This window comes from Toxoplasma gondii, chromosome XII (assembly GCF_000006565.2).
Source record: "Toxoplasma gondii ME49 chromosome XII, whole genome shotgun sequence".
In the NCBI taxonomy this organism is placed as follows: Eukaryota; Apicomplexa; class Conoidasida; order Eucoccidiorida; family Sarcocystidae; genus Toxoplasma; species Toxoplasma gondii.
In genome coordinates this window covers 5,735,473-5,749,641 of record NC_031480.1, presented here as the reverse complement: position 1 = coordinate 5,749,641, position 14,169 = coordinate 5,735,473, and the positions used below count along the sequence as shown (strand labels likewise).

General features: G+C 51.0%; 1 protein-coding gene across 1 annotated transcript; it reads right to left on the bottom strand.

The window, feature by feature from the left end:
* Positions 1 to 114: 114 nt before the first annotated feature.
* On the bottom strand, positions 115 to 13,183 carry TGME49_278940 (HECT-domain (ubiquitin-transferase) domain-containing protein). The gene is made up of 14 exons (XM_002370556.2): positions 11,181 to 13,183; positions 10,809 to 10,940; positions 8,809 to 10,376; positions 8,393 to 8,530; positions 7,714 to 7,868; positions 7,275 to 7,354; positions 6,810 to 6,921; positions 5,974 to 6,058; positions 5,389 to 5,450; positions 4,741 to 4,871; positions 4,065 to 4,156; positions 3,405 to 3,536; positions 2,869 to 3,010; positions 115 to 2,496 (listed from the first exon to the last, which is right to left on the bottom strand). Exons 1-14 carry the CDS (start codon positions 12,116 to 12,118, stop codon positions 2,397 to 2,399), a joined length of 3,867 nt encoding a protein of 1,288 aa, XP_002370597.1. The 5' UTR covers positions 12,119 to 13,183; the 3' UTR covers positions 115 to 2,396.
* Between the last annotated feature and the right edge of the window lie 986 nt (positions 13,184 to 14,169).

The following is a 14,169-nucleotide window of genomic DNA, read 5'->3' as shown; positions in this document are numbered from 1 at the left end:
TTTTGCCTTCTAGCAGGCGTTAACTTTTGGATATTCTACGCAGCACTGAACAGATTGCACCGTGTACGATACGAATTAATCGATCGAACGGGCAACTTGAGTGGAACTGCACACAGAGGGTGTGCGTTGCCCACGCCAGGTAAACTGCGTCCACCGATTGGCCCAGCTTGACTGCATAGCCGATTCTGTAGTGTCCGCTGTGGTCGAACGATGGCAACAAAAGTGTTATTCGGAACATATTTCCGCTCCCTGTGTGAGCATCAGTCTCGCCACAGCATCTAAGCGTTAAACGCAAACCATTCAGATGCACACGGATACATGTACTCAGAAGTGACAACCGGTAATGGCACCAAGAAAATCAAGCTCCCGTGCCTTCGCATGCCTTATGCTTCGTTTCTTCTTTCTCATTACCTGATCCACGGGAAAAATTGAAACGAACACCAATATAACGGCGTAAATATGCATCTAACCCGATTAGATAGAGAAGAGCGCACGCATAAATTCTGCATCATACTTGATTCCAGTACGATCAAGACGAAAAGAGAACTTTCTAAAGAAATAAATGGCAATTCTGATCAGTATGACACTCCGATGAAACTTGTAAGCCCCCGAACATGGCAGAGGTTCGGCCTCTTCCCCCTTTTGGACAATTAACAAAAAGACACAGTTAATTTTACCCTGCAGGTTCTACACAGTGAGAACGGAAGACACTAACACCATCTCCACTATGTCGAATCTTATTTAGGAATATCGATATCGGATCCGCAAACTCAGCGGAGCATGCTACTACCCCGCTAGTGGGCTCTCACGCCGTTAAACGTGATATAAAGAAGAGTAGAAACTGGAACGAATGCGTGGGATTCCAGTTGTGCGCGACACGCAGTGAAGTTGCACTCGCACAGAGGTTTCTAGAAACCAGTACACGCACGACACGTGTTTCGCAGGAGGAAAAACTTCAAGGGGGTCAAACATACGAACAAACTGGATGCACCAGCACACTACTTTTAACAAGGGGTCCGGCAGCACCCCGCAGCAAGAACTACATTTCTTATTCAAGCATAAAAAGATAGCTTGTCTCAGCTGTGCAGTTGCTTTCTTCCAAAAGGTCTCAACTTGAACGTTAAGCCACCCGGCAAAAGCCCGCTATTTAAAAGGAAGAAAAATACCCTCACTAAACTAGTCTGGACCCCTCCTATCGCACCCCTCCCCGACCCGGCGTACAAAATCCACAGGTTCACTTCTGACTCTGCTGAAACTGTCTTCAGTACCAGCTCCAAGTGTGCGGGAAAGCTTCGGCAGTGTCGTTTCTTTCGGTGGCCTCCAGATGATTATCGTAACGCACGGCTCAAAAACACAAATTGAGTGACAGCCAGCGACACGAAGGTTGATCTTCGTTTCTCCCACCCTCTCGTCGGCATTCGCCACGATGTTCTAGCTGCAGAGGTGTCGGTGAAGATCCATAAAACTGAAACGATGTAGTTGCTCCAAGAGAAGCATCTTCTCGCTCCTTTATCAGGGTTGCTTCTCAGTTCACTCGTCACGTTTTTTCTGGGCGTTTTATCGTCCAGCTACACAAAAATAACTGCAGCCGGTTCCCTGATTTAGGTCCCGCAGCGCATGACCCCTACCATGAGGGCTACCCGGATGTTGGTTGCAACATGCAAAGGAGCGAGTTTCGGGACTATGAAACTGTCCCTCTGTTCGCGACCGCCTTCCCAGCTCAAAAAGCAAGTCAACACCAATGAAGGCTTGCAGTATGCTGGTTTGACAGAAAACCATTTTCATCACGAATTTGAATTAAGTGCAATCGTCACCGCTGCCAAAAGAAATCCCTGTCACCAGTAAACATATTTCGATATAGGATCACTGAATTCGTGACGGTCTAGCAGCCAAGGGTACCGGAGAAACGGTGCAAAACAGAAATGTTTCCTACCCCCTGGAGCTAACTTATCATCACATCCCTTTCTTTAAAATCACCAAAGAAAATGTGGTGGCTTTCGTCACGTTCTTGTTGGACGAAAAACCACAGGCGTGTAATACCTGAACGTGTAAGACTCCAGTCTGACCGCGCAGACACGAGTCTAACAGGCTGTCGCAGCAGGCTCATAAACAAGACCAGCCACGTGTCAGACTATTGAACGGCCGAATCGTTCCCTTATACGCTTGTTGCTCTTTCACCTCTCTCGGTTCTAGTTACCGCAGTTCTTTGCGTTCTTTCACTGAAAAGACAGTGCCGCACAAGCCTTTCTACTCCACACGGAAAACGCCGGTTATGGCGGTTCTTTGACCCTGAGCTCATCACTCTTTTCAGCAAGTCCATTCGCGTTCTTGTGGAAGTAGAAGTCAGATTCTTGTCCTCTCGTTTCCATTAAGATTCGGAGCTGTATCCCTCTCGGCTATTCGTCTACCCCGAAACCGGTCAGGTGGTCTACCTCAATCGCCATCCTCAAATATCGCAGCAGCTCTTCCCGGCTGCTGTATTTCGGTAGGTCCACCCTGTAAACAGATAATGCATGCACCACCCGAAACTGCGTTATGGGAGCCAGTCTCTTTTTCGGCCTCATTTTGCAACCACATCCACCTTTTTCCGTCTCACGGAATCGTCTACGCAAATTCTACTACACACACACACGCACGGACGCATGTATCCAAAGTTGCATGCAAAACGAACTCAGGACTACCAAAATCATCTACAATTAGGTGAATGCGATGTTAAAAAAAGTAAGTAATGCTGCCCAGTGTAGTGAATAATGCATTAGAATGAAGCTTCTACGTCTCCGGAACTTCTGTAGCTGCAGAAATCATCCACCTGTGTCACTTGCTTTCCTTTCGCATAAAAAAACAGCTTTCTTACGGCACTCAGCTCACCGGTTGAAGCAAGTGTGTGCACGAGGCAAAAGTGCGGGAGAGTGGCCCGGTATTCGTTCTATAGGCTGCAAGGTAAACCTCGCCAGCTGGCCGCGGTTACTCTCTAACACACGAAAGCCTTCTGCCGGCACCCGGCTTGTCCCTGGGCGAAAGACATATGATGGCATTCAGCAAACGCGATGGCGGGAGAAAAACCATCATGGTCGTGGAAGGCAGAAAAGGCCGTGACGCGCCGGAACCACAAAGTACAGGAACAACCTCGTAGAGACGGGGAATCGAGATCATGTTTCAAGTGAAGCAGCTCTGCATGCCTTTCAGAAGCTTCCTGTGACTATCTCTCGTGGAATCAACTCTTTCGGCACAGAAAGTCGAAACAATCACAGCAACGAACACAGTTAAATAAGGAGAAGGAGTCGCACATGCACGGAAAAAGATATGCGCGTGTGCGACGCCTTCTGTATCTGTCTCTCCCCATGCACACAAATACCAGCGCAAAACCCGCATCTGCATGCAGTGAGGACCATTTTTCTACGCACCTGTACAGAACTGAAGAAGGCGTCCTCGCTCTTCGTCGTTGAATATGTTTCCAACGACATCCCAGAACCACTGAATAATCGGGTCGCTTTCACAGTATCCTCCAGAATACTGTGTGTTCCTCTTCCAGTCGTCTGTGCCAAGACAACGACACAAACGTTAACTGCAGCCCTTTCACTGTTCGTCCACCCCTCAGTATATCCCCCCTTTGGCCACTTGCATGCACAGGAAAATGCATCCAAAACAGCTGCGTTTTTCTCCGTTCTGCATCCCATTCTTGTTTCCTGCTGAGTGCGAGAACACAAGATGAGAAGAAGTCTCCCACACGGAAGCTTATTACTGCCTTGTTCCGAAAAACGATTCAGGTCGGAACAATATAGCACACAGTCAGAAACAGAATACGTGAGCTGGGTAAGAACGTCTGGCGACATTGGGCTCCTACCTACCACTTGAAACTGAATCGACATGTACACGGAACTACGACGTCCACGCTCGTGGCCTAAGCAAATTCTGTTTACATTCAGAAATAAAAAGGAACTTAGAGAAAGACAACTTCCAGCTAGCGGTTGCCTCGACGAGCTGCCAGACAGTCAGAAGACGCAACCGGCAGGCGATTCTTTGGTGAGGTAAAACGCGGGGAAGAAAGACGAGAAAAGTCTTACCGACATCGACGCGATTTTGCCCATTCAAAAGCAAATCCAATTCGCGATCGTCGAAGATGCGCAGGAGGCAAAGGGGGACGACACTCCAGAAACTGTGGAACAGAAGAACACAAGAACGGATTGGATGGACAAACGGCCCTTCGATGCGTGCTTGCATTTGCCGCCCTCGTTATGCCTTGTGGTCACATCCACTTCCCGCTGTGCACAGCCACACACGTGGAAACCAGCTCTTGCGAGTTGTCATGTTTTCTCTACCTAGCATAAAAACTGAAGTTATGCAGGAAAGTGCGTCACATCTACGCGGTTTTCCCGATGAAGACAATCTCTCTGTACTAAGCGCCGGTAAGAGGTCACTGCAAAGAAGTGCGTGTCTTCCCGTACACGACTACCTCGAAGTGTGCTCTGCGTGTTCGTGATGAGAGACGACGAAAAACCCGAGGTCTGGAGTGGCATTTCTAAGATTTACTGTCTTCGAATTCTGTCTACGAGAGAATAAAACGGAGGCGGCTCACGGCGTTTACCCTTTGCCGAGAACATAACCGATAAGAAATGGACTTGATGCCGTGAGACACTGAAATCCAACACTGCTAGCCCTCTTCGGCAGTCCAGCGGGATGTTGGTGTACAGCGACAGAGCCGCAGCAACCTTTCTTTTTCTCTCAGCATCGACGGCCTACCCTTCTTGCAGCGCACGCAGCTGATCCCTCACGCTGTACACCAGCTTGTGCCGCGCGATAAGAGAAATGTACTCCTCTTTGTTTGCGTCTGTCACACGCTCGAACTCGCCGCCTTCTTTCAAAGGAATCACCTGGAAGACAGGAGCACACGAACGTCGCTTGTAAGTAGACTAATCAAATCCAATACTTATTTGTACCAATCTACATCGGTGATTCGGAACTCGCCGCCTCTTGAATGGCACGACAAGGGCTGCGAAATAACTGTTAAGAACGCAATTCCTCCGATGCTTGCGCTCTACATGTTTCTATTTGTGCACACATACAACTACGTGCATCTACATACGAAGGAATGTACACAGAAACCGATGTAGATCTGGAAGCATTGGACGACGCAGGACGCATGCAATGTAGAAGCTGGCCAATACAGTTGCACAACTGAGACAAACTTCAGCTCAAATGTGGGTTCTTCTGAGGATGTTTTCACGGAAAGAAAAGAGGGTAGCACGCGCACGAGTCCTCATCGCATTGCTCTGTTCCTCAGATGCAGAGACTGGCTAGAGACAAATCACTTCAACGCAAAAATAGGTACGCAGAAGCGAACAAGGAGAAAAAGAGGAATTCAAAAATTTGAAAACGAAGCGAGCCTACCTTTGTCTCTCCGAAGAAATCCTCTGTAACAGTGAAGCTCGTGTCGAGAACTCCGTCAATGGCTGAAACAAAGTTTCACGCGCAGTTCGCTTCTTTTCAGAAGAAAGACACTGCATCTCCCTAACTTGAATAAACAAAACTATGGATAAATAGATGAACCTAAACATTAGAAACGCATAATTGTGCATGGCCTCAAAGAAATGACGATTCGGAGCATATCTGGACGTCGGGTCGGATACGCCTTGGTGTGCACAAACAGGTACACGCACAGGTTCCCGAACTGAGAAAGATCACACAAGTAAAGTGACTCTACAACAGCAGTGGAACGCGGATTGCGACGCACAGATATGTATATAGCTATACACCGAGGAGCGGGTGTAAGCGCCCATGAAGATGTGGAAAGTCTCCCGTAGACAGACACAACTCCATATACGCAGCAACCCACTGAGAATCGGGTTGAAGCGCGAGGAAGACCAGAGAGAAGAAACACATGAAGAGGAACTAGGTAATCGAAAACTAGGAGATCCGGAGCCAAAGTCAGAACTAAATTCGACACGAAAGGATAGGAAAGACAGAATCGCTTACGGTGGGCGCGAATCCACTGGAGAGAGCGATGCACTTGGGAGTCGAAGAACTCCAGGTCTTGAAACCCTCCATCGCGTTGCAGCAGCTGAAGAACAACGAAACGCGCGTCACCCATCACGAGAGATGGAGAACACAACGCTAGTCAAAAACGAGAGAAACACAGACAGATCCCTACAACTTTACATCCACGGACTCCAACAGGTACGGCAACGGGAGATCACATGCGTCGACTGCCAAGGAGAAAGTACAATCACACTAGACATCTGACACGTCTTCTATTCTCCGACACACACCAGTGCACAGGATTCTCTCGTTCTTCTCCACGGGGTTGGGAGAAGGGGAATGGAAGAAGTTCTCATGAAAATCTGGAACAAGAGCTAATGAAGTACGCAGTGGAACGAAAGGAGTATATTGCGATCGTCAAGAAATACACACGAATTTCCACGTGACTGTGCTGGGGACAAGGAAGCGAAAAAAGTGCACTGCGCTGGCGTCCACCCACTTCACAGCCAGCCCTCGCCTGCACTGGTCTACTACACTCTTTACCAACTTCAACTGTCAGACTGAATCTGCGATAGATAGACCTTGGAAGAATTTTCATCAGCGGCGAAATGTCAATTGAACGCGCGAATTTTAGGTTCTCCAAGGTGACTGCAAACGTCTTCTTAGTTAAATGCCCAGGGGTGCCGCTACGCTTTACCCCATTTAAAAAACCCAGAAAGGGGATGGTGTGGTCAGTTCGACGGTCGAACGCTCATGATCAGCTGCCCACAGTCGTCGTGACACACTATTGAACATACAGAAATGATTATCGCTGGTTTAGGGAAAAGGCTCACGTGTTTAAGGAGAGGTCGACAGAACGGCGCGCCAATCATTTGCTTGTCAAAAAGAGCCTTTCCCAATATCAAACCGACGAAGCGAAAAAACTCCAGGTGGTGCTCGTTCACCCTAACAAACAACACACTCAGAACGCTCTCCCACTTTCTCGCCTCTTGTGTCGCATTAACAGCAAAGAGACACGCACCCAAAACACGCAAAAACCATCACAATCCACATATCCACAGATGCGCGCGCATATTTACATGCATATATACATATATATATACAGATGAATACAGATAGATAGATAGATAGATATTCGTGGAGTCAACTATATGTATACGTGGAGTGACAGATGGTAATACGCACGCGTTGAATCACGGGAGTGAAACGGAATACAAAAGGTGAAACGAGACAAGTGAAGACAAGCACGCTGAGAGGCTCTTTTTCCACTATGATTTTGCACGTGACCCCGAACGTACGCGGAATTTGGGTTGATTCTGTAGGCGATCTCGTCCACGTCGCAAAATTGGAAAAGTCCTGCATTCGGGTCCAGAATTTTCTGTGACACATACACACACCGCAGTCAGGGAAACGCCTGCGATTCAAGTCTGAAGTGTCAGAGGAAAGCTCTCGAAATGCGTCTCAGTGCAAGAGAGACAAAAACAGACAGCGTGAAGACGAGAGAACAGGCGTCTGTGTCACGCTGATTTTCAAGGCTTCCTCTGAATTAAGTGCGGCCCAGGTTGAATTAACATGAACGTCTGGTGCAAATCAGAGCGGAAAAGCTGAGACGCTCCCCAAAACCCCGCTCGTGTAGATACAGGGTGTCTTCTGAACCGAAGAGGCTGCCTTATCAGGACGGGAAGAATGTCTACTTCTCTATGAAGCGAGAGAAAGAGCAAAGTGAGGGCAGCTCACCTGAGAAATGAGCGTAAAAAACTCCCGAGTTGGACCACCTGCATCTGCTCCACATTCGCCCTGGAACTTAAACTTAAATTCCTTGTGAAAGTCGGCAGGCGACAGACAGCGCAGACGATCGAAAGCCATCTGAAGGAGTCTGTCCCGGCGAACATCTGCGGCAAAAACAAAGGCATGCAGTGCACGCAGACAAATCCACCGATTGAAAAAAGGGGGAACGCTCGCTTCCAGAGAGTCGTCCCAGAACACCCACAAGTGCTGCGCACCCGTCGAGAGGCTTCGGTACAGAGCAAGAAAAAAACATTCATACTTATGCATTAAAGGAAAGCCCAATTGAGGCGTTTGTGCGTGTTCCATGTGTGATCAGACGTCCGCTTTCTTAAGTAGTCGCGTTTGGTCCTAGAGAAATCTACACAAGCATGTATGCAATCAAATAGACAAACATAAATATGGGTGCACGCACTTCGACAGAATTCTTATGTATGTCCACGAATGCTATTCTTCTGATGCTGATACATAGGCTGTTGCTTGTTTAGGAAATGAGTCAGCTGAGGCCTGTTCTCCAAAGAGACACAGACATGCACAGTGTGTGGAAGTCGAGTAAAACGGGTGAACGTCGACGTGAGAAAAGCTCGCTTCTTCCCTTTTCGTTCCAGCACCCGAGTAGGTCCGGCCTTACCGATGACAACCCATGCATTAGCGAAGTGAACACGCATGCTGCTGAGCTGCGCGTAGAGCCAGTCCTTTTTTACACTGAAGGGGAAGTTGGCAAGCGCCACGAACTGGTCTCGATTTGCATGCAAGAACCTCTTGTACGCTGGAAACAGCAGGCATGTGAATTACATCGACTAAATACTTTCAGATATGCATGTATGCCTATGCATATATATGTGTGTGTGAATGCATACACTTTATCCATGCACGTCTGTAAATACACAAATGAACCATCCTCGCCTCACTTGCATATACATACAGATGCATGTATTAAGAGTAGAAACTACAATGTTCATGTTTTTCTGACGTGCGCTTATCCGTGTGATCATCTGCCTCGGTGCACTGTATATTTACGGGGCGTGTTTTTCGCTAATGTCTCACCTCTTTTGGCGATCGCTTCTTCGTTTCCAGCCCGTTCGCCTCGAGTAAGCTGGACGAGTGAATCAATTAAAAGGTCAGGATTTATCGGTGGCTCCGGGGCTTGACGTCTGCTGGTTTCGCGTCTGGACGCTCGTTCCTCCTGCATAATTTCTTTTCTCGCTGCGGAAGCAGAAGCCAACGTAGGGTCGCTGCGCCTGCCCTCCTCCCTCGCCGAGGCATCTCTCCGCCGAACCGCCGGCCCGTCTCTGCTCTCCCCAAGTCCCCGCCTCGATCCCGCGCGACCCTGTGAGCCTTCTTGGTGTCTCTTGGGTTCCATCGACCCGCTTCGCGCCCGTCTCGCAGATGGGAAGGCTGCGGGGCGTCCCGCGCCGAAACCTCGACTGTCTCGTCCGCTCGAAGTCGAGCTGCCCCACCCAGGACTGCGGTCGCTGCCGACCGACGGGGTGCTGTACGGCATCGGTCCCGGCCCCCCCCTAGGACTCCCGGGGGTGTCTCCGGCGCTGTCAGGCACGTCGTTTTGGCGCCCAGCGTCGACATGCTCGATCCCGCTCGGTGGCGCCTCAAGTCGCCTTCGGACGCTGTCCAGGCTCTCTCGGAGCAGGGACGAAGGCCCGGGTTGGAGGTCGTCGCCAGCCTCCCAGTTCGAGGCCGAGCGGGCTTCGAGGTCCCTGACGGTCCCGGCGCGAACACCCGCCGGGAGGGTCGCCTCGTCCTGGTTCGCGCCGCTGAAGCCGGCCACGAAGACTCCAGCGGAATGGGCGTGCACGTCGGAGCCCAAGTTCTCGCTCGCCGACACAGGCGTCGACTGCGGAGCGGTGGTCGGACTCGTCTCCGAAAAAACAGAGACAGGGTCGGTGGTGTCGTCGCTCGTGTTTCGGCGCAAAAACGCCTCTGGGCCCCACGGAGGCGCCAAGCCCGTCGGGACCAATCTGCGTCCCTCCGGGAGGCTTGGCCGCGCGCGAGGCTCGCCCCGGGGAGGTCCTCGAGGCGCAGCAATGTCCCTCCGCGACGCACCCCTTCCGCCTGCAGTGGGGTCGGTGTCTAAGCCTCTTTCTGGGCGAAGCAAAGGGTAACTGGCGATAAACTCGGGAGAGAAAGACAACGTCGACCGGTAGCGGTGGGAGACTGCACCGGGGAAGTACCGAGCCGGGGTTTCAAGCTCGGAGCGCGTCCGCTCCAGGAAGTGCCGCCGAGCAGGATCTGCATGCAATTCGATCTGCCGAAGCTGCCGCACCAGGTAGCGTCTCCGTTCCAGCACTCGGCGAGGCGGTGACGGCGTGAGCGAGCCGGATGAAGGCGAACGTGGTGGCGACACAGGTTCCAGACCGCCAACGCCTGCAGTCTCCTCGAGAGCCCCCGAGACGCGCGGAAGGGTCGACTCAAGAAAATGCCTGGAATGCCCTACAGGCGCGCTCGCCCTCAACCGACACCTGGGAAACAAGCCACCGTTTTCTCGATCTTCGCGCGAGGGGGGCGCGAGAACCATCATCGGAACCTCCAACAGCTGAGACCCTTCCGGTTCAAAAGTAATCAGACCGTTACGCACTCGACCAAAACGATCATTCCACCTGAAAACAAGCAGCCAATCGGCAAAAACAAACACGGAAATGACACAACGCAAGCACATGCGTGTACATCTACACGTGTGTTCACATATATGTGCGTGCATGTGCACGTTCACAAATGCAGTGATACATGTATATATATATATATATATATATATATGCGCATATTTTCACACATGGTCGACACCTTTCTGGAATGGGAAAGGGGACGAAGTTGAGAAGTCACGAAGACCGTGGAGAGGCATGCTGCGGTTTTCTTTCAAACCTAGGGAAACCCCTAAGCGGAGTAAGTGTCTTGCGAGAGCGGACCAAAACTAAAAGATGGATTCATATTTCGAGCAAAGTGCAGGAAACAGGAATGCGGCGACGAGACAATCTCATATTCCACTAAATCTTGATATTACTGATTGGTTGATTGGAGGGTGCAAAACTCACGTGTCGTTCATGCCATGGAGGCCCTCCCAGTGTTCCGGGAGTAGTTGGACGCTGAGCTGATGGGCCACCAAGCAACCGTCGATGTGGACGAGAACTTGGCGTGGCGTGACACTCGCCGCGAAGGGGTTGGCGCTGTCAAAACCGAATGAGAAAGAAACCACAAAAGGCGCTTTCAAAAATACCAAGCTTGACTCGAAGCATCGAAGCCCTTTAGGAACTGACACTCGTTCGCTTCAATGTAACACAGTTACCTCCCGCGTATGTCGTCGATTAAGTTCCATAGTTATTGACATCCGTCTGAACTCTGCTTTTGTCACCTGCCCCCTTTCTTCCTTTGTTCTCTCCCAGTTTCTACCTTTTATCTCCTCTTACCAAACTGGGCAAACGATGGGTCCGGTCGCCGCGCTGCTGTGGCTGCGGCGGGGACCGTGGACGTGTGCTTGCGACACCGCAGTGTCTTCACTCGTGCTTGTGTCTGGCACGGCTGTTCGCGGGTCTCGAGGTTCTTGGCTTTGTCGGGAATCGCGCCTGCCCCCTCTTCTTCGCTCTCGTCTTGAGCGGAAGCTGAAGAGCGATCGCAGGCTGCGTCCTCGCCTCCGCTGCTCCGAAGAGCCACTCCGTCCGGGGTTGTTTTGCCCAGGAGTGCCTTCTGCGACTGACGGAGTCTGCTGCACCTGCGAAGCTTGCGAGTTGCCTACTGTGGCTGCCGTCTCAGAAGCCTCAGCTGGTCGGGCTTCTCCGGGGTCCTCTACGGAGCCTGAATCGGGCAGAGCCGGGGCAGAAGAGGCGGGGCTGTGGGAGGGCGTCTGGCCTCGCGAAGTGTCTGCCGGCTGAGAAGAAAGTGCACGCGTGCTGTGCGTGCGTCTCAGGAGTTTCGCAGCGAAGAACCCCCGCGGAGCGAAGTGGGGCTTTTCTTCCGTGTCGTCGACAGGTCCACCCACGGTGGTCCTGTCCCGCTCAACGGGGAGCACAACGGAAGAAACTCCCCTCCGGGCGCGTGGCCTGACCACACGACGAGGTTCGGACGTGCGACTGCGAAGGAAACTGCGTCCGAAACGTCCACTTGTCGCAGAGGAAAAAGACTCGCGCGTGTCGGCACTCTCTGGGGGTGTCCGGTTGAGGGTGTCGGGAAAAAAACCCGCAGCAGCCTGTGCGTCTGGTGTATCTTCCGGAGGAATGTGCGCATTTTCATCTCGAAGAAACAAGGCTTCTCGTGGCCGGAGGCGCTGAAGCACAGCTCGCGTGTTCCAGGGTCCCCGCCACCACTTGCGGGAGAAGACCGAACAGCAGTTGTTGTTAGGAGTGCTCATTTTGGGACTGGTGAAAAAAGAATTCTTCGCAAGAGCGCGAGAGTCTTCGCCTAAAACGCAAGAGGAATTGTAGAGTGTGTTGACTCACAGTTGCGAGAGGAGCGAAGAAGTCCAGAAGCGGAAGGAATAATCCGCGTAGATTCTGGCAAACAGTCGGTGAAGATACAGACCTGTCTACGGCCACGGTAGAAAGCTACGCCGAATGATGGAAGGCGGATCGCCTTGCCTGGAATACGGAATTTGAATGCTGGGACGAGAAATAGAAAGGCTAATCTAGGCGGGACAAACTCGAACCAACGGATAGACACGACGACCGAAAGGCGTCTCATAAAGAGGCAAACACAGCCATCTGTTCATGGCGGAAGTTTGCCGTTTTAGCGCTTCAGAAAAAAAGCGGACGGTGAAGATCCCCTGCACAGACGCCAGGGATTCTCATCACACGATGCACGGCTTGTCTGCAAACGCGGACGGCAAAAAAGAGCTCTTCCTGCGAGTAAAGGAAGCAACGCTCTCACGAATTGCCTTACAGCTCCTTCGAGTTACATAGAATGCTGCTCCGGAGACTGTAGAGATGCTCAGCCTGCAGGGGTTCTGCCTAAACAGCAAAACAAATGGGCAAAGCACAGAGAGAACACAGGTCTACTAAAGATAGAAATGGCAACGCAGAAAAACAGCCGATCGTTTTCTTCTTACAGCTTTCCCAGAGGTGTCACACGGCAACAGTTGCAGGAAAAAAACGAAACCACTACACGCGTAAACTGAGAGCCAAAAACTCGCACATTACGGCACAGTGGAAGCTCCTGTTTTTTCAGAAACAGCCCTTGGACGGTTTCGGCATCATCTGATCTGAGTCTGTCTACACAAACCGCGTTTCTGTCTCTCGATTAAAGCAGGGCTACGGGAGCTGACTCTTCGTCACTCAACGTGCCCCAAGCAGCCTCTCTCAGCAGCCTCTATCCTCAAGCACATGAAAAAGTTTAGGCGGAACGAAGCGCATAGAGCGAAGGATTCAGACGCGCAACTGGCCAAGAAACTCGCTATTTTCTGATACTGAACCGTCTCGCACACTCAACTAGGCCTAAACTGTTGTCTCCCGTGTTGCTCGTCTCCCTCGATTGTCAAGCTGGGTTCCAGGCCGGCTCTTCCCCGAAAACCGGAAACCCCTTCCAGTGTGGCTGCAGCCAGCCCGCCCCTTGTTGTACCGGGGGGCAAAAGCTCTAGTGCGGCGGTTGCCCGATAAACTCTCTTTTTGGCCTCAAAGAGTCAAGAAACTGCCATTGAGTTGAAGGAAACGGTGTGAGAAAGGCAGAGATGGTCATTGCTTCTGCAGACAATGACGGACTTAGACAAAACTAGGTAAGCGCCTCGTACCGCGCAGAGAGCCAAAACAGACACAGACACAGCAAATACCAGTTGCAAAGAACTACGAAAATCGAAGAGTCGAACGGATTGGTTAATACAATAACTATTAGAATTGTCGAAAGTCGTCAAACGCCGAAAAAAAGGACAAGGGATCCAGGAACAAGAACACGAACGGCACCGATTGACGATTGGGTGCGCCGCCACAGTCGCCATCTGGAAGAGGTAGACCTTTACCGAGTGTAAATGCTCATTCCTGTTAAGTGTTGTACAGAGAGACATCTTCTTCACTCGCCTCGGTCTTTTCTTTTGACAAGCTTTCTCAAGTTCCTAACGTGTATCGGCGTTTACAGTTTTAGCAACTGGGAAATCCCACATTTTGATGACGCAGGAACGTACAGCTTCAACGCAGACATGCTAACGATACCCTGCCGTACCAATGTCAGTATGGGTCGATATTTAGAGAAGGACTAGGAAGTCAAGGAAGGCTGCTCCGCTGACCTCTCTTGGTAGGACGGAAGAATTACAAGGAAACTCGCTTCGAACTGTCTTGACCGTGAAGCCCCGATAAGGAAATTGGGGTTGAATCCTCACCGAATCGGTAGTGAGTCACGATGATAAAGAGTGCAGATTGGACGCTTCATTGACATTTGAGTCAGTTCGTGTTTCGGCTTAAGCTCTATCTTGATTGA

Bases quoted from the DNA above. Each gene is read 5' to 3' on its own strand.
- TGME49_278940 (XM_002370556.2), bottom strand. From the start codon at position 12,118: ATGAGCACTCCTAACAACAACTGCTGTTCGGTCTTCTCCCGCAAGTGG. The intron at 3,537-4,064 runs GTAAGACTTTTC...GTCTTGGCACAG, and splicing joins GCAAAATCGCGTCGATGTCG to ACGACTGGAAGAGGAACACA. The intron at 3,011-3,404 runs GTGCGTAGAAAA...TCTTTCGCCCAG, and splicing joins CCTTCTTCAGTTCTGTACAG to GGACAAGCCGGGTGCCGGCA.